The sequence below is a fragment of the Cololabis saira genome, chromosome 19 (genome assembly GCF_033807715.1).
Source record: "Cololabis saira isolate AMF1-May2022 chromosome 19, fColSai1.1, whole genome shotgun sequence".
Taxonomy (NCBI): Eukaryota; Metazoa; Chordata; class Actinopteri; order Beloniformes; family Belonidae; genus Cololabis; species Cololabis saira.
Window position 1 is genome coordinate 5,123,173 of NC_084605.1, and position 24,813 is coordinate 5,147,985.

Here is a 24,813-nt window from a genome sequence, read left to right on the forward strand (position 1 = left end):
GAAAAAAGTCAAAATGTAAAGAAAAAAGTTGAAATGTCGAGAAAAAAGTTGAAATGTCGAGAAAAAAGTCGAAATGTCGAGAAAAAAGTCGAAATGTTGTGAAAAAAGTCGAAATGTCAAGAAAAAAAAGTCGAAATGTCAAGGAAAAGAAGTCGAAATGTCGAGAAAAAAGTTGAAATGTCGAGCAAAAAAGTTGAAATTTCAAGAAAAAAAGTCGAAATGTAGAGCAAAATATTCAAAATGTCGAGCAAAAAATTCAAAATGTCGAGCAAAAAAGTTGAAATTTCAAGAAAAAAAAAAAGTGGAAATGTTGAGAAAAAGTTGCCAAAGTTGTCAAACTTTACCCAGACATGTGAGCAAAAGTCTTAACGGAGGCTTTTTATAAAGTTGCCCCTTGACTAGAGGGTCTGCAGCCGTTGGGGGCGTCCGAGCCCCGCTGCTGTTCAGACGGAGGGGGGAGAGGTCCGCGGTCCGTGCGGGATGAGAAGGGGGCGTGACGGGCTGATGAACGCAGTCGGCAGGCAGGTGGTCCGGTCCTCAGGACAGGGGGACTTTCCCAGATTGTCCGACGTCGGAGTTTCAGCCGGGAGCGGGAGGATGCTTTAGCTTTAGCATGAGCTAACGCAGCTAACTGGCTGACTAGCCCAACTTAACTAGTCAGCAGACTCCGACTGAAACTACTGTATATGACAGTCCAATCTTCAGGAGGTGTCCTCCTCTCTGTGGATAAGTAACGTTACTTATCAACTTAAGTCACAACTTAAAAGACCAACAGTTCTCTGCTGGACACGACGTCGACTTCTCTCAGCTGTTCTCACTCTCAACCGCCGATGCGCGCTCCCGCGGGCTCCCGTTGCATCCAAACGGACCGTTGACGCTAGGGTTGCCACCTTTCAGAAATAGAAATAAGGGACGCCCTGATTTCAGCAGCGCAGGAGCCAAAAAAAAAAGCCCTAAAACTTCTAAACTGAATAAAAATGTGTTTATTTTATATGAAAAACAAAATGCTTTGATTTAAAGTTTAAAATGCTTTAATAGCATTGAACTTTCATGACTGTAGAGACAGACAACCATATAGCAACTGAAATAGCCTCCTGCTACGTATGCTACGTATGTCCACATCAGCCCAGATGTATAATATACATACATAGGTGAAGAATATGGTGTAAAAGTTAATTTATTTCAATAATTCAACTAGAATATGGTGTAAAAGTTAATTTATTTCAATAATTCAACTAGAATATGGTGTAAAAGTTAACTTATTTCAATAATTCAACTAGAATATGGTGTAAAAGTTAATTTATTTCAATAATTCAACTAGAATATGGTGTAAAAGTTAATTTATTTCAATAATTCAACTAGAATATGGTGTAAAAGTTAACTTATTTCAATAATTCAACTAGAATATGGTGTAAAAGTTAACTTATTTCAATAATTCAACTAGAATATGGTGTAAAAATTAATTTATTTCAATAATTCAACTAGAATATGGTGTAAAAGTTAACTTATTTCAATAATTCAACTAGAATATGGTGTAAAGTTAACTTATTTCAATAATTCGACTAGAATATGGTGTAAAAATTAATTTATTTCAATAATTCAACTAGAATATGGTGTAAAAGTTAACTTATTTCAATAATTCAACTAGAATATGGTGTAAAAATTAATTTATTTCAATAATTCAACTAGAATATGGTGTAAAAGTTAATTTATTTCAATAATTCAACTAGAATATGGTGTAAAAATTAATTTATTTCAATAATTCAACTAGAATATGGTGTAAAAGTTAATTTATTTCAATAATTCAACTAGAATATGGTGTAAAAGTTAACTTATTTCAATAATTCAACTAGAATATGGTGTAAAAGTTAATTTATTTCAATAATTCAACTAGAATATGGTGTAAAAGTTAATTTATTTCAATAATTCAACTAGAATATGATATGAAAATACGGGACAAATCGCGTCCCATATTAGTTCAATACGGGACGCAACATTTTTTTCTCAAATAAAGGACAATTCCGTATTTTACGGGACGGGTGGCAACCCTAGTTGACGCTCTCCCCGCGTGCACGCGCGCACACACACACACACAATAAAGTACATGCTGTCACGTTCTCTACAATCACACAACACAGTACCGCAGCATAACATAAAATGCAACATAAAACGTATGTAATGCATTAACATAACCTTTCCATGCAGAAAACATAAACCAAATATAACAAATAAACGAATAATATAAAAATAAGATTGTACAGGGGCTGACTCTGGCTGGGCTTCAATACAATGGTAGAGGAATAACGTTACATGTTTTGTTGAATTCTCTATGAGAACAATTGAAATTGAGATGAGATTTTTTGGAAATCTGTATAACTTAAAAGAATCCCTTTACTATCCATTAAGTCAGTTACATATATAATGCCTTTATCAAAACAATTACTTTTAAATACTGATTTTCTACTAATTCTAATTACTCTATTGTTCCATAAAGTTGACATATGAAGAGAGAAGTTGTGGGCAAATACAATTTTTCCAAGTATTTTTTGGTGAAAATTAGACAACGTAATGGGGATCCTGTTCACATCAAAATTACATTTCAAAACTAAATCTAGACATCCTATCTTCTCAAACAAAGATCTTGGGATGTGAAACCACATGGAGTTTGGTTGTGACAGACAGGCTTTTATCCAGTTCACTCTAAATGTGCCGATCATAGATTGGAATTCTGGAGCTTTAATACCACCATTAATACTCCTTAACCAGCTGGGATCTTTTGATGTGCAAGCATGACTCATGTCTCCTAGGGAGGAAACTGTAAAATGATGCATCCGTCTTCAGAGATGAAGACCATTTGGAGCACCAGTATGGAGCCAAATCAAGGCCTAAAGTTTTGCTAATTTGAAAATAAAATTTGAACCTGAAATTCTTTTATACAGTTTCAATTTTTTTTTTTTCGGTATTAGATCTTTTTTTCAGTTTCAAATCTTTTTTTTTCAGTTTCAGACTTTTGGCCCCGATCTGGCGTAGGGGGCGTGGCATCAACTGAGAGGGGCGTGGCATCAACTGAGAGGGGCGTGGCATCATGAGTGACAGCAGAACAGAGAAGGCGGGGGACGTTCCTCAGTCATGTTGCCTTCAGGAAACGTAGGTTGCAGAAGTTATCAGTAGAAGTATGATTCAACACTGTATATACACCATATTCACGTGATTAGCAGTGGAAAAAACGGATACTAGTGACACATTTCTGTTTAAAAAGCTGTTTTAGACCGTACTTGGTAGTATGTGGAAGTGGGAAATGTCAAACTTTAAAGTGTGGCTGTTGAACTGTACAGTCTGGCATAGTTTATTGCTTTTATTCTGCGATTGGTTCCAAGTACGGTCTAAAACAGCTTTTTAAACAGAAATGTGTCACTAATATCAGTTTTTTCCACTGACAATCACGTGAATATGGTGTATATACAGTGTTGAATCATACTTCTACTGATACATGACTGAGGAACGTCCCCCGCCTTCTCTGTTCTGCTGTCACTCATGATGCCACGCCCCTCTCAGTTGATGCCACGCCCCTCTCAGTTGATGCCACGCCCCTCGCAGTTGATGCCACGCCCCTCTCAGTTGATGCCACGCCCCCCACGCCAGATCGGGGCCAAAAGTCTGAAACTGAAAAAAAAAATTTGAAACTGAAAAAAAAGATGTGAAACTGAAAAAAAAGAAGTGAAACTGAAAAAAAGATGTGAAACTGAAAAAAAAGATCTGATAGCAAAAAAAAAAAATTGAAACAAAAAAATGTTCAGGTTCAAATTTTATTTTCAAATTAGCAAAACTTTTGGCCTTGATTTGGCTCCATACACCAGACGGGCAATTCTTGGATATTCAGCCTTAAGTTGTGGTTTTATTGTGAAAGGGCTTAATGAATGTTCAGAAAGACTTGGGGTGTGTGGGAGAACGGGTACCTGAGGGAGGCAGGTCTGGTCGTCCAGGATACGGAGGATGCCGTGAGGCCGGGAGGAAATCACCTCCAGGCAGGACTGGAAGTCCTTGAGTGGCATCGGATACCAGGGGATGTGTTCAGCAGCGTACTCGTCCTGCAGGAAACACAACACACCGCCGGAGCGGAGGAAGTGTGGGGGGTTACAAAAGTGCTGCGAAAGATAGCGTCATAGTACTTTCATGTTGACAGGATGTCCTAAAGTGACTAAACATCCTCCAGCTTAAAAAGAGACTCATTGAGTCTTTCTGCTTTTGCTCGGGGGAAAAAGCAACAATACAGTGTTCCTGCTGGATGTTTTCTCGTGTCAGTGGCTGGATTTTACGATGGAGTATTAGGGCCAAACTAAGACAAAAAAAGTTGGGAAATTACGAGAATAAAGCCATATTATGAGATTAAAGTCGTAAAATTACGAGAATAAAGTCATAATGTTGCGAGAATAAAGTTGTAATATTATGAGAATAAAGTTGTACTATTATGAGAATAAAGTCGTAATATTATGAGAATAAAGTCCTAATATTATGAGAATAAAGTCGTAATATTATGAGAATAAAGTCGTAAAATTACGAGAATAAAGTCATAATGTTGCAAGAATAAAGTCGTAATATTATGAGAATAAAGTGGTAATATTAGAATAATATTAGAGAATAAAGTCGTAATATTATGAGAATAAAGTCATAATGTTGCAAGAATAAAGTGGTAATATTATGAGAATAAAGTGGTAATATTATGAGAATAAAGTCATAATGTTGCAAGAATAAAGTCGTAATGTTGCGAGAATAAAGTCGTAATATTATGAGAATAAAGTCGTAATATTATGAGAATAAAGTCATAATATTACGAGAATAAAGTCTTAATATGATGATAATAAAGTCCTAATATTATGAGAATAAAGTCCTAATATTATGAGGATAAAGTCGTAATATTATGAGAATAAAGTTGTAATATTATGAGAATAAAATCGTAATGTTGCGAGAATAAAGTCATAATATTATGAGAATAAAGTCATAATATTATGAGAATAAAGTCGTAATGTTGCAAGAATAAAGTCGTAATATTATGAGAATAAAGTCGTAATATTATGAGAATAAAGTCCTAATATTATGAGAATAAAGTCCTAATATTATGAGAATAAAGTCGTAAAATTACGAGAATAAAGTCGTAAAATTATGAGAATAAAGCCATAATATTATGAGAATAAAGTCATAATATTATGAGAAGAAAGTTGTAAAATTATGAGAATAAAGTCGTAATATTATGAGAATAAAGTCGTAAAATTATGAGAATAAAGCCATAATATTATGAGAATAAAGTCATAATATTATGAGAATAAAGTCATAATATTATGAGAATAAAGTCGTAATATTATGAGAATAAAGTGGTAATTTATGAGAACTCTAACAGGAAGAGCTTCTTCTCCCTGTGTTAAAATGAGGAATATTGAGCATCTTGTGAAGTTATATTTTGTTATCAGTTTCACAAATAAGTAAATACTTAATCTTTTGGCACATCAGTATGGAATTATTATCAGTATAAGGACTTTAGAGTTCTCATAAATTACGACTTTATTCTCATAAATTACGACTTTATGTTGTGGAGCAGAAGCTTCTTCTCAATAACCAGAATGTGTGGCTTTAATATCGGACATTTATTCTCCTCAAAACAAGTTGCAGCTTACAAAAAACGTCTTCAGCAGTCAGTTAGAGTCTAAAGCTAACGGTTAACACACGTTAGACCATTTCCTGCAGACTTCAAAATAAAAGCATTTCCATTTGAAACCGGAAATAGGGTATTTTCAGTACAATCCATTTAACGTTTATGTTCATGTTCACTTTACTGTAAATAACTGTAAATAAACTGTAAATACTTAATGTAAATAAACTGTAAATAATGTAAATAGTGCATCTTACATATTTTAACTTTTAACAGCATTTTAACATTTAACAGCTTTAAGTAAACAGGAATTATCTGTTTGAATTCCTAATAATAAAACAATTCACAACACTTTATTCTCGTAATATTACGACTTTATTCCCGTAATATTACGACTTTATTCTCATTATATTACGACTTTATTCTCGCAACATTATGATTTTATTCTCGGAATTTTACGACTTTATTCTCATATTATTATGACTTTATTCTCGTAATTTCCACATTTTTTTTGGCTTAGTTTGGCTCTAATACTCCATCGTAAGACATAGTCAAACTCTTCATTGAAAGAATTTTAAATTCCTTTAAAAGTCCCTAAACTCTCCCAACTGAACTGTCGTCCCCCAGACTGCAGGCCTAGTCGTGTTTCTCAGAGATGTCGGTTGTGGGTAGGGTCGCCACCCGTCCCTTGAAATACGGATTTGTTACGTAATTGGAAATGAAAAGTTGCGTTCCGTATTGAACCAATACGGACACATATTATGCTCTTATTTATTGATGTCATAATATACAGGTGAAGGTCGGAAAATTTGAATATATTGCAAAACTTAATTCGTAGTAAATTCAACTAAAGGTGAAACAAATATATTATTTCCCACTACATTCAAAGTGAGATATTTCAAGCCTTTATTTGTTATAATTTTGATGATGATTATGAAAACCCCAAATAAAAAAAATCTCAAAAAATGTGAATATTTTTTTAAATCAATAAACAATTCAATCATCAAAATTATAACAAATACAGGTTTAACATATCTTGCTTTGCATGTAATGAGACTATGTAATGTATTAGTTTCACCTTTTAAGTTGAGTTATTGAAATAAATTACCTTTTACACCATATTCTAGTTGAATTATTGAAATAAATTAACTTTTACACCATATTCTAGTTGAATTATTGAAATAAATTAACGTTTACATCATATTCTAGTTGAATTATTGAAATAAATGAACTTTTACACCATATTCTAGTTGAATTATTGAAATAAATGAACTTTTACAGCATATTCTAGTTGAATTATTGAAATAAATTAACTTTTACACCATATTCTAATTGAATTATTGAAATAAATTAACTTTTACACCATATTCTAGTTGAATTATTTAAATAAATTACCTTTTACACCATATTCTAGTTGAATTATTGAAATAAATTAACTTTTACACCGTATTCTAGTTGAATTATTGAAATAAATTAACTTTTACACCGTATTCTAGTTGAATTATTGAAATAAATTAACTTTTACACCGTATTCTAGTTGAATTATTGAAATAAATTAACTTTTACACCATATTCTAGTTGAATTATTGAAATAAGTTAACTTTTACACCGTATTCTAGTTGAATTATTGAAATAAATTAACTTTTACACCATATTGTAGTTGAATTATTGAAATAAATTACCTTTTACACCATATTGTAGTTGAATTATTGAAATAAATGACCTTTTACACCATATTCTTTACCTGTAGCTATATTATACATCTTGGCTGATGTGGACATACATAGCATAGGAGGATATTTCAGTTACTAGTCTGGTTGGTTGTCTGTACAAGTTCAATGCTATTAAAGCACTTTAAACTTTAAATCAGAGCATTTTGTTTTTTTCATATAAAATAAAACACATTTCTATGCATTTTAGAAGTTTAGGGATGTCCCTTTTTTTTGGCGCCTGAGCTGCTGGAATCGGGCGTCCCTAACGGCTCAACAGCGCCCCCTAGAAAACTTTCTGCCTCAAGCTCCACAATACGGTTTGACGTACATGCACGAAAATCGGTACACACCTGTATCATGTCACAACTTAAAGAAAAGTCTCTTGGCGCCATGCCCGAAACCGAACAGGAAGTCGGCCATTTTGAATTAATCGTGTCATTTTGGCGCAATTTATGCCATTTTCACGTGTCGTACTTTAACGAACTCCTCCTAGCAGGATCGTCTGTTCGACATAAAACTCGCTCAGGAGACACAAAAGACGTTAACGATGAAAAGTTATCAAAATCGTGAGTTTTCGTGAAATGGTGTGGCCGTGGCGCCGCGTCCAACTTCAACGTTAAACAGGAAGTGATACTAGTTGCTTATTGGTCGATATTTGATAGATCCTATTTTCTGCCATTACTTTTTTTTTGCTGGAATCGGGGCGTACTTTATTTCTATTTCTGAAAGGTGGCAACGCTAGTTGTGGGGCTCCTGGTTGAACCACTGACCTGCTCTTGAGAAATCACCGCCTTGTTCACAAAATGCTGCAGCTGCTCGTTGGCGAAGTTGATGCACAGCTGCTCGAAGCTGTTGACCCCCAGATCCTGCACACGGACACAGAGACAGCATGAAACTAACCCCCGTAACGGAGGAAGCATCGTCCAGTTCCTCTGAGGTTTCCTCAGAGGTTTCCTCGGAGGTTTCCAGACCTACTGTACCTCGAAGCCGTAGATGTCCAGAACCCCCACGGTGCCGTCCATCTCTGACGGACTGAGCCAGTCGTTGATCTGCTCCAACAGCCAGTCAAATAACACGGAGTATAAAGCTTTGGCTATGGCATCTCTGGGCGAGAAGAAGAGCAGAACCCAGGTTTACCCCTCAGATCACTTTTCACACGTAAAGTATTGTATCTGTAGGAATTTTTCTCGTTTTAGTTTTTTTTTTTCCAAATTTTTCTCGATTTTATTTTTCTGACGAAATGAGGGTCTTTTTGCCCCTAAACGTGCCCCAAAAGTCACCAAATTTTGCACCAAGCCAGGCCTGGCGAAAAATGTGATATTTAATGGTTTGCATTAATGGGCGTGGCCTAATGGCTCAACAACGCCCACTAGAAAACTTTGTGCCTCAAGCCCCACAATACGGTTTGACGTACATGCACGAAAATCGGTACACACCTGTATCATGTCGCAACTTAAAGAAAAGTCTCTTGGCGCCATGGCCAAAACCCAACAGGAAGTCGGCCAATTTGAATTTATGCCATTTCTTCGGCCGCTTCTTCGCCCGAACCGTAACGTGCACCCAGGTGTGTTATACATCAAAATGTGCGTCTCCGTCCGGCTTAGCTTTACATGGGGTGAGACGTAATTAGCGGAGCTCCTGCAGAGTTAATTTTAATTCAGCATTTATTGGCACTTTTTGTATCACTCCCACGGCTTTGGTTTTAACTAACCTATTTTCAACGCGGTTACTTCGACGACTTACCACGGAAATGCCTCCAAAGTCCTTCAAAGCGGGGAATAACCCTCCAGCTAACCCGCGGCCTGCTGCTCATGCTGTCTCCTCGCCCCGCGGTGATTCCCCTCCTCCGGAGAGCACCTGCGCTGCGCAGGTTCCAGCCGCGGAGTTCAGCCGGCTTAAAACCGAACTTCTCTCCGCTCTTCGCAATGATGTTGCGGCTGTATTTAGGTCAGAGCTTCAGCAAGCACTGAACGAGAATTTAACGTCCATTAAGTCCGAGCTGCTTTCCCTTAAAGCTGATCTTTCTGGCAGTATTTCCTCCATGAAGGCGGACGTCGCGGGTCTCGCAGCCACGGTCGCTGGGATCGAGCTCTCGCTCTCAAGCTGCTCAGATGACATCGTTGCTCTCCAGAAAAAAGTTGATCACTTGTCGAAAGAATATGTGAGGCTGGAGGACAGATGCGAGGATTTGGAGTCAAGGTCCCGTCGGCAGAACCTGCGGATTATTGGCGTCCCGGAGGAGGATCCTGACTCTTCATCTGCAGCAGGTGTTTCCAGGCTCCTGGCGGAAGCCTTCTCCCTCGACGCAGAGCCGGTGGTGGACAGAGCCCACCGCACCCTCATGCCGAGACCGAAGACCGGGGAGCGGCCCCGCGCAATAGTGGCAAGGCTCCATTATTACACCGACTGCGCTGACATCCTGAGAAAGGCGAGAGAGCGGCAGCGGATCAAAGTCCGGGGTATGAGCATCTCCGTGTTCCCGGATCACACAGCCAAGAAAGCGCGGGCGCGCGCTGCCTTTAATGACGTGCGCCGTCAGCTGCGGGAGATTGAAGGAGTCCGGTATGGATTGCTGTACCCCGCCCGGCTGCGTGTAACCCATGATGGCCAGCAGCGTGACTTCACGTCGCCAGATGAAGCCCTGGCATTCATCAGGAAAATAAAAAAAGTGACTACCAGCTAATTTTCTGGGACGATTTATCCAGCTTGCTGTCCATGCGGGACTCTGGCCCGGGGTGAGTGACTGAGTCAATTCAGAAAATGGGACTTTATGTCGTACATTTTTTTTTTTTTTTTTTTTTAATTTTTTTATTTATTTATTTTTTTTTATTTATTTATTAATTTTTATTTATTTTTTTTCTCTTCTAACTATCAATGGGAACAACACCGTTTAAAATTGAAGGCCTAATCATTTCTCTGGTATGATGCCTTGATTAGAAAATATGCACACACCCCTGTCTTTGCTTAAATTGTGTGCATGTGTGTGCGTGTCTGTGTGGGTGTGCGAGTGCATATATGTATATATCATTGTTCTATAGGCCAAAGATCTCCTTAATTTTAATTAACGTTTGTTGTTACCCTGACAAGACAGCGATCGTCAGAATTGCTCAGATTGTTGGTTTCGTATGCCTCCATGCGGGACTCTGGCCCGGGGTGAGTGACTGAGTCAATTCAGAAAATGGGACTTTATGTCGTAATTTTTTTTTTTTTTTTTTTTTTTTTTTTTTAATTTTTTTTTTTTTTTTTTTTTTATTTATTTATCAATTTTTATTTATTTTTTTTTTTTCTCTTCTAACTATCAATGGGAACAACACCGTTTAAAATTGAAGGCCTAATCATTTCTCTGGTATGATGCCTTGATTAGAAAATATGCACGCACCCCTGTCTTTGCTTAAATTGTGTGCATGTGTGTGCGTGTCTGTGTGGGTGTGCGAGTACATATATGTATATATCATTGTTCTATAGGCCAAAGTTCTCCTTAATTTTAATTAACGTTTGTTGTTACCCTGACAAGACAGCGATCGTCAGAATGGCTCAGATTGTTGGTTTCATATGCCTCATATTTTTTTTTTTTTTTTTAAGGTTTTAACTCTGCAGGAGCTAATTTTGTTTTCGTTTTTGTATCTAGCTTTACAGTCGAAAGCATCTCCTTTCGAGAATGGCTTCCTTCGAAGCCAGCACGGCTGTTTCCATCATTTGGGGATGGGATCATCTAATGTGCGTTGGGTGGGTGGGCGGGGGTTATGGGATGTTGGCTTTTTGTCTCTGTAGGTATGTATATACTCCTGAGTTTTGTTTGTTTTGGTTTTCCCTTTTACCTTTTTTCCTTATATCTCCTCTGGTGGTGGGTGAGTCGGTCTTATTTTCTCTCAGAGAATGCCTATGAGCGATCGTAATCTGCGCAAGCCTGATACTGGATCAAACATTACATTCACTAGCTGGAATGTTAAAGGTGTGAATAATCCAATTAAGCGATCAAAGATTTTTTCACATTTGAAACGCTTAGACACTGACATAGCTTTCCTTCAGGAAACTCATTTGCGAAATAAAGACCATTTCAGACTCAAACGAGCTTGGGTGGGTGATATTTTTCATTCAAATTTTGATTCTAGGTCTAGAGGAGTAGCAATTTTGATCAACAAAAGAGTCAATTTCTCCGTCTCCAGGACAATATCTGATAAGAATGGTAGATATCTTATTGTTGCGGGCACTCTATACTGTAACCCTGTATTGTTGGTGAATATATATGCCCCTAATTTTGATGACCCCAATTTTACGGATAGGCTGTTTGGCAACCTCCCTTTCTTAAATACGCATATTACAATACTGGGCGGTGATCTGAATTGTGTTATTAATCCATCTTTGGACCGTTCGAATCCTCGTACTTTGACTCAATCCTCTATGTCAAAATCTATTACCGATTTTACAGTCAAGAACGGGCTTGTTGATCCGTGGAGGTTCTCACATCCTGGAGATAAGGAATTCTCTTTTTTTTCTCAAGTACATCAGTCATATTCACGTATTGACTATTTTTTTGTTGATGGCTCTCTTCTCCCCAAAGTTACTTCTGTCGTATACCACCCAATTGTTATTTCGGATCACGCCCCTCTAACTTTGAATATAACATGGTCTGAGCGCCCCCGTTTTTCTTCTCCCTGGAGGTTTAATCCATTGCTTTTATCCGACGATGCATTTAATGTTTCTATATCTGCTTCAATAGATGATTTCATTGCATTAAACAAAACAGACTCTACCAGTTTTTCGCTAGTATGGGAATCACTCAAAGCATATTTGCGAGGACAGATTATCTCTTATTCAGCATACGCCAGTAAAATCCGCAGGGCTAAATTACAGGAGCTCACATCTAAAATTCAGGACACAGACAGACTAAACTCAGTTAACCCAAGTCCGAGTTTACTGAAACAACGGCTTGATTTGCAGTCAAAATTCGATCTTATAGCGACAGCCGATTCTGAACGGCTCCTATTACGCGCTCATGCCAACTATTATGAACACGGCGATAAACCAAGCAGGTTATTGGCTCACCAATTAAAAAGGCAAGCAACATCGAGACTGATTCCCAGCATTAGAGATTCTAATGGCACACTTACCACCGATCCAATCGCCATCAACACAATTTTTAAGTCATACTACTCCTCTCTCTATGAGTCAGAATCTCCACTTGACACAGCAGAAATGACCTCCTTTCTTGATAATATCACTGTCCCTACTATTAATTTGGATGTGGCTAATGGCCTCGATGCTCCTTTCAGCTTGCAAGAAATTGCTGCCGCCATTGAAGCTACGCAAAGCAACAAGGCCCCTGGTCCCGATGGGTTCGGAGCTGAGTTTTTCAAAAAATTCAAAGACAAATTAGCCCCCCTTTTACTTTCAATGTACAATGAGTCCCTTGATCATGGCTCATTGCCTCCCTCTTTAATGCAGGCGTCCATTGCCCTCCTTTTGAAGAAGGACAAGGACCCTGAATCATGCACTTCTTACAGGCCCTTGTCTTTACTGAATGTGGATGTCAAAATTTTAGCCAAAGCACTAGCAATTCGTCTTGATAAGATCCTTCCTAGCATCATATCTGAGGAGCAGAATGGTTTCATCAAGGGACGCCAGCTCTTTTATAATGTTCGTACACTTCTTAATGTGATTCTCTCTAAAGATTCTTCTCCACTCCCTGAAGTTGTTATCGCAATTGATGCTGAAAAAGCGTTTGATCGTGTCGAATTTAACTATCTTTTTGCAACACTTCATAAATTCGGATTTGGACACAGGTTTATATCGTGGATTAGACTTCTTTACACTTCCCCTCAGGCCAGCATTCACACCAATGACAACTACTCCACTTATTTTACATTATCACGTGGCACGAGACAGGGCTGCCCTCTCTCCCCTTTGCTATTCGCTCTATCCGTCGAACCACTTTCAATTGCTCTAAGAACTCTTCCTCTATTTCGCGGAGTCTCTAGGTCCAATGTGGAACTCAAATTGTCACTTTATGCAGACGACCTCCTTTTATATGTATCTGACCCTTTAACCAGCATTGCACCAATATTATCTCTGTTGAATAATTATGGATCCTTCTCCGGCTATAAGGTCAATCTTAACAAGTGTGAATGCTTCCCCATAAACTCCTCTGCTTTACAACTCAAACAATCTGATATCCCTTTTAAACTCAACCCGTCAGGCTTTAGATACTTAGGGATTAATGTGACCCGCACTCTGCCCTCTCTTTTCACCGCTAATTTTTCCTCACTGGTAACTCAAGTGAAGGCGGACTTACAGAGGTGGAACTCCCTACCACTGTCGCTGATAGGAAGAATTAACACAGTGAAAATGACTGTATTGCCTAAATTTCTTTTTTTGTTCCAATGCACTCCTTTATTTCTACCAAAATCTTTTTTTAAATCACTTGACCAAATTGTTTCCAACTTTTTATGGGCCGGTAAGACACCCAGAGTGAGGTATTCGCTTCTCCAAAAATTTAAATTTAATGGGGGTCTAGCACTACCAAACTTTATGCTTTACTATTGGTCAGCGCATATTCACAAACTAATTTATTGGCTTCAGTCTCCTGAGTTATTATGGTGCAGATTGGAGGCTCAGTCACTCTCTTCATCCTCTGTAACGGCCCTACTCTCCTCCTCTTTACCATTGAATCCCTCTAAGTTTACAAATAGCCCTGTGGTGCTTTCCTCCCTTAAGATTTGGTCACAGTTTAGGCGCCACTTTAAATTTGCTTCTCCATCCATCTATACACCTGTTACTAAGAATCATCTGTTCCCTCCATCACTAATAGACACCACTTTTATGATTTGGTACAACCGGGGCATTAAGCACTTCAGGGATCTATATAAGGATGGTATCTTTTCCACATTCTCAGATCTGAGGTCAAAGTTCAATTTGCCTGCCTCCCATTTGTTTCGCTACTTCCAGCTTCGACACTGCGCCTCTGCTTTGTTTCCATGCTTCCCCTCCCTTCCTGCGAACCAACCGTGGGATGATCTTCTAACTATGAAACTCAGTCAAAAGTCTCTGATATCTAAGATATATGCACTGTGTATGACATTTGATGATCATTCTGTAGATAAAGCTCGGGAGGGTTGGGGACGAGAGTTGGGCCTCGACTTCACAGGGGAGCTGTGGGATAAAGCTATCCGTAGCATACGATCTAGCACGCCTTGCGCTAGACTAGAACTTATTCAATTTAAGGTGCTGCATAGAGCCCACCTATCAAAATCCCGATTATCGGAAATATATCCGAATGTTGCAGACTTATGCGACAGATGCCAGGGTTCTCCCTGCAATTTAAGTCATATGTTTTTCTCCTGTCCTAGGTTACAGAAATTTTGGAGTGATTATTCTGTGATCATGTCTAAAGTTCTGGGTAAAAAAGTTGTTATGGCCCCTCTCTTAGCAATATTCGGACTCTCTGTTGACTCCTCACATATCAGCCACACACAGTCAGAAGTATTGGCTTTCACATCCCTTTTAGCAAGACGTCGTATCTTACTTTTATGGAAATCCCCCAGGTCCCCGTCTATTTCTATTTGGCTTAGTGATGTTATGTTTTTTCTTAAATTGGAGAAGGTGAGATACTCTGTAAAAGGCAACTCAGCTAAATTCATTCACAAATGGCAATCGTTCATAGACCACTTTACCGCGTTGAAGACTCTACCCACCGACTGACCCCCTCCCCCTCCCTTAATTTTCTTTTCATCTCCTTAATTTGTTTTTTTTTATGTTTTATTTATTTCCAGTTTCATTTCTTGCTCATCTGTTTATTTAATTTTTAACGCTACAGAGACTCTGTTCCTTTGTTAGGTTTTGTGTGTTTAAAAAAAAAAAAAAAAAGGAGACAATGTACAATGCGTCTGTTTGACTACACGTTTCCATGTTTTAAGTGTATGTTGTTTCTTATAAAAAGATCAATAAAAAAAAAAAAAAAAAAAAAAAATTTTGCATTACAGAAAATAAAGGACTTTATCACAATTAAAAAAAAAAAAAAAAAAAAAATGTGCGTCTCCATCCTGCGACGACGCGCATTACTTTTCTCAGTCAAAAGCGTTACCGTGGCGACGATAGATGCCAAAAAGCGCGCCCCCCTTCATCTGATTGGTCTATATTTGATAGTTCCTACTTTCTGCCGTAACTTTTGAATGGTTTGACATAGAGAGTCGTGGGTGGTGTCATCGGACTCGGTTTTGAGTCCTTGAACATAATTGGTGCAAATTAGCCCTGCCCCTTCTTCTGATTGGTCTATATGTAATAGTTCCTATTTTCTTCAATAACTTTTGAATGGTTTGACATAAAGAGTCGTGGGTGGTGTCATCGGACATGGTTTTGAGTACTTGACCTTCATTGGCATGATTTAGCCCCGCCCCTTCTTCTGATTGGTCGATATTTCATAGTTCCTACTTTCTGCCATAACATTTGAATGGTTTGATATAAAGAGTCGTGGGTGGTGTCATCTAACTCGGTTTTGAGTCCTTGACCATAATTGGTGAAAATTGCATGCGCGAGGGCCCGTTCATCGCTGCTTGCAGCTTTAATTTTTTATACATTTTTTCATATATTTGTATTATATTTTCTTACATTGACAAAGATAAGACAATATAGTGCTTTATTGATCCCCAGAGGGGAAATTTGGGTTTTACAGCAGCTTAAAGTCGGATACATGTTCAGTACAACGTGAACGATGAACATGAAAGATGTGTATATGTGCAATTCTTCTCTAAAATCTAAAAATAACCCTAACCCAATTTAGTTCCGTCGACATTTAGTTCCTACCGTGATTCTATGGCACTTTCGACAGAGAGAGGGCAGTAGATCCTGTCGTAGGTGGTTTCCTGCCAACATAAAGCCGTTGGATGTCATTCAATTCTCACCACCTGATGTCTAAAGACCTGCAGAGCCTGCACTGACCGTGACTCTGTGGGTGATGACCGTCTGCAGCGCCTCGGACGACACCTGCAGTAAGGAGCCCACCCTCCTGGTCTCAGCCTCGCTGAAGATACGGGCCACCTCGAAGGACTCGCTCTGAAACACCAACAGGACCGATATCAGCCACCAGGAAGATCTGGAGCAGGGGTCGGCAACCCAAAATGTTTTAGAGCCATATTGGACCAAAGTAACAAAAAACTAATGTCTGGAGCCGCAAAAAATGAAGTCTTGTATCAGCCTTAGAATGAAGACAACACATGCTGCATGTTTCTATATTAGTTATAACTGGGGGAAGATTTTTTTTTTCATTATGCACTTCGAGAAAAAGTCGAACTGTTGAGAAAAAAGTCGAAATGTCAAGATTAATGTTGAATAAACAATTTCGAGAAAAAAGTTGAAATTTCGAGAAAAAAATTGAAATGTTGAGAAAAAAGTGGAAATGTTGAGAAAAAATTCGAAATGTTGAGAAAAAAGTTGAAATGTCGAGATTAATGTTATATAAACAATTTCGAGAAAAAAGTTGAAATTTCGAGAAAAAAGTCAAAATTTTGAGAAAAAAGACGAATTGTTGAGAAAAAAAGTCGAAATTTCGAGAAAAAAGTCGAAATGTTGAGAAAAAAGTCAAAATTTCGAGAAAAAAGACGAATTGTTGAGAAAAAAAGTCGAAATTTCGAGAAAAAAGTCGAAATGTTGAGAAAAAAGTCAAAATTTCGAGAAAAAAGTTGAAATGTCGAGAAAAAAGTCGAAATGTCGAGAAAAAAGTCAAAATTTCGAGAAAAAAGACGAATTGTTGAGAAAAAAAGTCGAAATTTCGAGAAAAAAGTCGAAATGTTGAGAAAAAAGTCAAAATTTCGAGAAAAAAGACGAATTGTTGAGAAAAAAAGTCGAAATTTCGAGAAAAAAGTCGAAATGTTGAGAAAAAAGTCAAAATTTCGAGAAAAAAGACGAATTGTTGAGAAAAAAAGTCGAAATTTCGAGAAAAAAGTCGAAATGTCGAGAAAAAAGTCAAAATTTCGAGAAAAAAGATGAATTGTTGAGAAAAAAAGTCGAAATTTCGAGAAAAAAGTCGAAATGTTGAGAAAAAAGTCGAAATTTCGAGAAAAAAGTCGAAATGTTGAGAAAAAAGTCGAAATGTTGAGAAAAAAGTCGAAATGTTGAGAAAAAAGTCGGAATGTCGGGATTAATGTTGAAGTACAATCTCGAGAAAAAAGTCGAAATGTTGAGAAAAAAGTCAAAATTTCGAGAAAAAAGTCAAAATTTCGAGAAAAAAGTCAAAATGTCGAGATTAAAACGGAAAGGAAAAAGGAAGAAAAAAGAGAAAAAAAGGAAAAAAAAGAAGAAAAAAAGAGAAAAAAGGAAAAAAAAGAAAAAAAGAAGAAAAAAAAGAAAAAACAAACAAGGAAAAAAAAAAAAAAAGGTCAAACATTTTTAAAAAAGCTCCAGGAGCCACTAGGGCGGCGCTAAAGAGCCGCATGCGGCTCTTCAGCCGCGGGTTTCCGACCCCTGATCTGGAGGAAGCCGTTTCTGATCCAGCTCGTCTTCTCCGCTGCAAACAAACCTCGTAGGAGCTGAAGCACATGTTGCCGAGCTGCAGGATGGAGGACAGGACGGCCCAGACGGTGGAGATCTGATCAGCGTGCAGGCCGATGGTCTCCAGGCACTGAAGCAGCAGCTGGAAGTCCTGCTTGTCCTGTTTCCCCCTCAGGTCACAGCCGCCCCCCTGCAGCAGCACAAGACCCAACTAGTGTTTTCAATTTCAGGTTGAGTCTAGTCTTTGGGTAAAGCTAACATTTTAGTTTTAGTCACATTCATTCTCCTTTTAGCCGTGTCAAGTTTCAGTCGACTAAAAGTCTGAGCATTTTGGTCTCATTTTAGTCAAAGATTGTATTTAGCCAAACCCAGTTTACAATTCAAACAAGGTTATCTTATTATTATATTATTGTTACCTTTTAGACTCAAGAATACATTCATTCCAGATACAGAAGACTCTAATTTGAGTTTACAACATATTTATTTTTCCACATTTCTCCCCATCTTTTTCTTTTTCAACGACACATTGGGTTTTCTTTTCCACGTCTATGTAGGAAAGTGTTTCCAAAGATGGATCTTCTTCTTCTTCTCCAGCCCCAGAGCAGATCCCTGCGTTTCTCTATGTAACTTTGTTTTTAATTGACGTTAACTAGAGCTCTGTGTTAACGGCATCAGCCTCTAACTCTGCAGCTGATTCTGGATCTGATTCCTGCTGCAGCGACTGGGATTGAGGACTAACGTCACCCAGCAGAACTAAACCAGAGAAACTACTGAAAACATGGACATTAAACCAGAGAAACTACTGGAAACATGGACATTAAACCAGAGAAACTACTGAAAACATGGACATTAAACCAGAGAAACTACTGGAAACATGGACATTAAACCAGAGAAACTACTGAAAACATGGACATTAAACCAGAGAAACTACTGAAAACATGGACATTAAACCAGAGAAACTACTGAAAACATGGACATTAAGGATCTTTGTTAGAACATTTCGTCTCATTTTAGTCTACGAAAATGAAGACACATTTTAGAGTTTTTATGTTGTAATCTACATTTTAGTCTGGTTTTTATCCCTCTATAATATATATAATGTATTTAATTATAGTTATCATCACATGACTATGGAGGATTTTAATGCCAAAATTAAATAAATAAATACATAATTCATTACTTTGTTTCATTAATTAATTAAAATGGGAATTAAAAATATAATTAATTAATTAAATGTATAATTAATTAAAATTGAAATTAAATGTGTAATTAATTAATTAAATGTGTCATTAATTAATTAAATGTGTCATTAATTAATTAAAATTGGAATGAAATATTTAATTCATTATTAAAATACAATTCATTTAAAGTAAAAAAATACGAGTGAAACTGAGAGTTTGGCATTTCATGATTCACACGCAACACGAAATCATTAATTAAATGTGTCATTAATTAATTAAATACTGAAATAATGAAAAAAATGTTTACTTAAAATGAATTGTATTTTAATTAATTAATAACATATTTAATTCCAATTTTAATTAATTAATTAATCAATCATTTAATTAATTAATGATATATTTAATTCCCATTTTAATTAATTAATGATGTATTTATTTATTTAATTTTGACACTAAAAATCCTCCATACATGACCAGCATTTTCGTTGGATCTCGTTTTCCTCAGGTGATAAAGGTTCATTGACGACGATATTTAGTCCTAATTTTGGTTGATGAAAGCAGCTTGAGTTGCCAGGGTGATGTACCTGGTTCAGGTAGTAGTAGGTCTCGGCTCCCTGCAGATACAACTCCTGTTTGTCCCAGTCGTTCAAACCTGCCAGCAGTTCATAAAACACGTGGAAGTTCCTCTCTTCACTGGCCTGCATGATGGATGAGACAGAAACACTGAGGTTTGACTGGAGGCTGAGCCGGCAGCGTCGCCGCTGCAGAGTTTCCCCCCGACTCCCACCTGAAAACTGGACACTCGGACTTGCTGCCATGGATAGAAGAAAAGGTCTCTGATGTCACTCACCTGAAAGACAATCCTGGACTTCTCCAGAAGATACTTGGACAACGACGTTCCTACGACAACTCCTCTGTCAACCAGGAGGAGACACAAGAGTCAGAACTGCAGCCAAACAGGACATGAATACGAGCATCACCGGTCAAAGTTGTTGGTATCTTCCATCACAGAGAGAAAAAACCCACCGTCGCTGAAATGAAGTCAGACCGATTCTGATTTATGGTTCAACAGAATCCTTAAAAACCAAACAAATGCGATAAAACAGTTTTGAAAAATGTTATCGTTATTTTAGGGTACTCCAGGGTACTGGAGAGGAGATTACGGCCGATAGTTGAACCTCGGATTCAGGAGGAACAATGCCGGTTTGGTCCCGGTCGTGGAACACTGGACCAGCTCTATACCCTCCGCAGGGTGCTCAAGGTTTCATGGGAATTTGTCCAACCAGTCTACATGTGCTTTGTGGATCTGGAGAAGGCATTTGACCGTGTCCCTCGTGCCATTCTGTGGGGGGTTCTGAGTGAGTATGGAGTCCGGGGCCCTCTACTAAGGGCTGTCCGGTCTCTATATGATCGGAGCAGGAGTCTGGTTCTCATTGCCGGCAGTAAGTCAGACTTGTTCCCGGTGCATGTTGGACTCCGGCAGGGCTGCCCTTTGTCACCGGTCCTGTTCATAATTTTTATGGACAGGATTTCTAGGCGCAGCCAGGGGCCGGAGGGGATCCGGTTTGGGAACCTCAGGATTTCATCTCTGCTTTTTGCGGATGATGTTGTCCTGTTGGCTTCATCGGACCGGGACCTCCAGCATGAGCTGGGGCGGTTTGCAGCCGAGTGCGACGCGGCAGGGATGAGAATCAGCACCTCCAAGACCGAGGCCATGGTTCTCCACCGGAAAAGGGTGGCGTGCCTTCTCCGGGTGGGTGGGAGAAGTCCTGCCTCAGGTGGAGGAGTTCACGTATCTTGGGGTCTTGTTCACGAGTGAGGGAACGATGGAGCGTGAGATTGACAGACGGATCGGTGCAGCGTCCGCAGTTATGCGGTCGGTGTACCGGACCGCCGTGGTGAAGAGGGAGCTGAGTCGAAAGGCGAAGCTCTCGATTTACCGGTCAATCTACGCCCCTACCCTCACCTATGGTCATGAACTTTGGGTAGTGACCGAAAGGACGAGATCGCGGATACAAGCAAGTTGAGTTTCCTCTGCAGGGTGGCTGGACGCTCCCTTAGAGATGAGTTTCCTCCGCAGGGTGGCTGGACGCTCCCTTAGAGATAGGGTGAGGAGTTCGGTCACCCGGGAGGAGTTCGGAGTCGAGCCACTGCTCCTTCACATTGAGAGGAGTCAGCTGAGGTGGCTTGGACATCTGTATCGGATGCCTCCTGGATGCCTCCCTAGGGAGGTGTTCCAGGCATGTCCCTCCTCCCTAGGGAGATGTTCCAGGCATTTCCCACCGGGAGGAGACCCCGGGGAAGACCCAGGACATGCTGGAGAGACTATGTCTCTCGGCTGACCTGGGAACGCCTCGGACTCCCCTCGGAAGAGCTGGAGGAAGAGATGGAGGAAGTGTCTGGGGTGAAGGAAGTCTGGGCATCTCTGCTGAGGCTGCTGCCCCCGCGACCCGGGAACGGATAAGCGGCAGACGATGGATGGATGGATAATTTAATTTTGTGATGTATCTGTCTTTTCTTAAAAAATATCAAACTTACAATGAAAAAGTAGTGGAAAAAAACAACTAATGAAACTGTTCTGGACAAAAATGGAGCCTTAACTTAAGATTTAATTTCATAATATTTTGATTCAATCACTTCAATCCAGTGGTTAGTGTAACTCTCAGAGAGGTGTCCACCTGTAGACAGGTGTCCTGGTCCTCATGTCCACCTGCAGACTGGTGTCCTGGTCCTCGTGGACACTTGTCCACCTGTAAACAGGTGTTCTGGTCCTCATGTCCACCTGTAGACAGGTGTCCTGGTCCTCATGGACACTTGTCCACCTGTAGACAGGTGTCCTGGTCCTCGTGGACACTAACTGGTGGACTTACTGGAGGATGTGGATGTGCAGGAACTTCCCGAAGCGACTGGAGTTGTTGTTGAGGATGGTCTTGGCGTTCCCAAAGCTTTCCAAGACGGGGAAAACGTCCATGGGCTTGTCCGGGAAGAGAGAGCAGAACGTTTCCTCACAACTCTGTCTTATCTGACCATGTTTTCATACCATTTGAGTTTAAGTAACTTGATTAAACAGCATTTAAAAAGATATGGTTTTATAGTCTATCAGGGATGTTGTATTGAAATTTAAGGAATTGTTGATCTTGTTCTCATTTTTATTTTTCTCGTTTTTCTTCCGACTAAATGAGGGCCTTTTTGCCCCCTAAACGTGCCCAAAAAGTCACCAAATTTTGCACCAAGTCAGGCCTGGCGGAAAATGTGATATTTAATGGTTTGCATTAATGGGCGTGGCCTAACGGCTCAACAGCGCCCCCTAGAAAACTTTGTGCCTCGAGCCCCACGATACGGTTTGACGTACATGCACGAAAATCGCTACACACCTGTATCATGTCGCAACTTAAAGAAAAGTCTCTTGGCGTCATGGCCGAAACCCAACAGGAAGTTGCCCATTTTTAATTTATGCTTCAGTGTTTCCACACAGTTTCACAGTTAGAATGAACCATTTGCTCTGCTGTGTGTGGGTGTAGGGGACTGGCCTCACCTGCCGGAGGTCCTTGTTCCCGCCCTGGTACGTGGTGCTCAGGTAGTGGACGACCAGCTTGGTGGCCTCGGTCTTTCCTGAACCACTCTGCCCGCTGTAGGAACCAGACAGTGTAAAAACACCTCACATGTCCCGTTAGAAACGCTCCAACGGTTCCAGGAACCCAAATCTACTCCAACAGGAGTCACTGGCCACGGTTACATGATGTTTTTTAATTCAGAATTCAATAATTCAGAATTAAACAATTTTCTTTCGAGATTACATGGAAATAGTAATTCTGAATTGAGGTTTACATGGAAAACACGTTTGATGGTCTTTCTCCAATTCCTCTCCAGGTCTGGGGGTTGGGAAGGTTCTGATTGGATAGGGGGGGGACAGGAAGTTAAACTACCGGAAGAAAAACAAACTTAGCTGCTACAACTTTGAAAAGCTCACCATTTTTATGTTTCCTGTTTCCATCAGTTCTTTTAATTATTTCTATTAATTAAATAAATGGTCTCTGCTCTTGACCAGCGTTTACTGCTGCTGCATCTGGAAACTTTGTTTGGAAAACCAGCCCAGAGTGGAATAAAAGTGTCATGGAGACAGACGGGCGAGGGAACGAGCGGAAAGAAAGACCGGAATTAATTTAATGAGGAATGAGTGTTTACATGATCGCAGAATTATTCTATTCGGATTTAAAATCGGAATAAACCAGCCACTTACTTCGGAATTAAGTTTAATTCGGAATGGCCATTTTCATTTGGAATTAGGTGTTTACATGCAGTGCGTTTACATGGGAAGTTTAATTCCTCTTTAATTCGGAATTAAAACTAAATCCAATTTAAAATGAGTAAACATTACCATGCAAACACCTAATTCCGAATGAAAATGGCCATTCCGAATTAAACTTAATTCCGATAAAGCCGATCAAACGTGTTTTCCATGTAAACCTCAATTCAGAATGACTATTTCCATGTAAACTCGAAGCAGGGGTCGGCAACCCAAAATTATAGAAGCCCATAGGGGACTTTATTCAAATGCAAATGTAATTCCACAATAGCATTATAATTTTCCACATATGCATGAGTTATTTGGGACAAAAATGAAATTAAAATGCAATAATTCAATTTTCATTTTCATTTTCACATACTTGTATGGGCATTCTATGAAAATATTAAAATGAAAATGGAAAAGCTGTTTCACATTTCATTTTGAAAGATTTAACCTGATTTACAGAGGACAATTTTCAAATGCAATAAGAGAAACAGCGCCCCCAGGCTAATGCATTTACATTTAAATGTCACCAAGCTCTTTGTTGGACAAAATTCAAATTAAAATGCAATTTTCTAACAACTTGAATGTTCAAATGACAAGGGCATTTCACATTTAATTTACAAAGACTGAAACTGCTGAAAAAAGGACTATATTGAAATGCAATAGGAAAAACAGCGCCCCCTAGTCTATTCCATTTTACATTTACATATTACAACGTGCTTTTAGGGACAATATTCAATTTGAAAATGGAAACTGTCACTTTTCTCGTCAAGGCGGGGCCTCAGTTATGACGTCACTTCCTCCATGCTTTCTACCCGGGCCAGCTTTATATGTGGAAAATTATAATGCTATTGTGGAATTACATTTGCATTTGAATAAAGTCCCCTATGGGCTTCCATACAAAATGTTGAAAGAGCCATATTGGACCAAAAACACAAAAAACAAATATGTCTAGAGCCACAAAAAATGAAAAGTCTTGTATAAGCCTTAGAATGAAGGCAACACATGCTGCGTGTTTCTATATTAGTTAGAACAGGGGGAAGATTTTTTTTTCATTATGCACTTCGAGAAAAAGTCGAAATGTCGAGAAAAAAGTCGGAATTTCGAGAAAAAAGTTGGAATTTCGAGAAAAAAGTCGGAATGTCAAGGTTAATGTTGTGTACAATGTTGAGAAAAAAGTTGAAATGTTGAGGAAATAGTCAAAATTTTGTGAAAAAAGTCGAAATGTCGAGAAAAAAATCAAAATGTTGAGAAAAAAGTCGAAATGTCGAGAAAAAAGTTCAAATGTCGAGATTAAAAAGGAAAGAGGAAGGAAGAAAAAAAGAGGAAAAAGAAAAGAAGAAAAAAAAAGGAAAAAAAGGTCAAACATTTTTTAAAAAGCTCCAGGAGCCACTAGGGCAGCGCTAAAGAGTCGCATGCAGCTCTAGAGCCGCGGGTTGCCGACCCCTGCTCCAGAGGAACTATTTTCAGAGGCGGATTAATTCACACCAGTGTGTAAATGGG

At 38.9% G+C, this 24,813-nt stretch overlaps 1 protein-coding gene across 1 annotated transcript in view; it reads right to left on the reverse strand.

The window, feature by feature from the left end:
- The window catches only part of LOC133419754 (unconventional myosin-XV-like), a 93,660-nt gene that overhangs the window by 60,997 nt on the left and 7,850 nt on the right, over positions 1 to 24,813 (reverse strand). Inside the window, 10 exon segments of the mRNA XM_061709168.1 lie at positions 3,957 to 4,088; positions 8,127 to 8,222; positions 8,337 to 8,460; positions 16,156 to 16,214; positions 16,291 to 16,404; positions 17,867 to 18,028; positions 19,604 to 19,717; positions 19,870 to 19,933; positions 21,890 to 21,993; positions 22,555 to 22,648. Coding sequence (XP_061565152.1) covers positions 3,957 to 4,088; positions 8,127 to 8,222; positions 8,337 to 8,460; positions 16,156 to 16,214; positions 16,291 to 16,404; positions 17,867 to 18,028; positions 19,604 to 19,717; positions 19,870 to 19,933; positions 21,890 to 21,993; positions 22,555 to 22,648 — 1,063 coding nt within the window.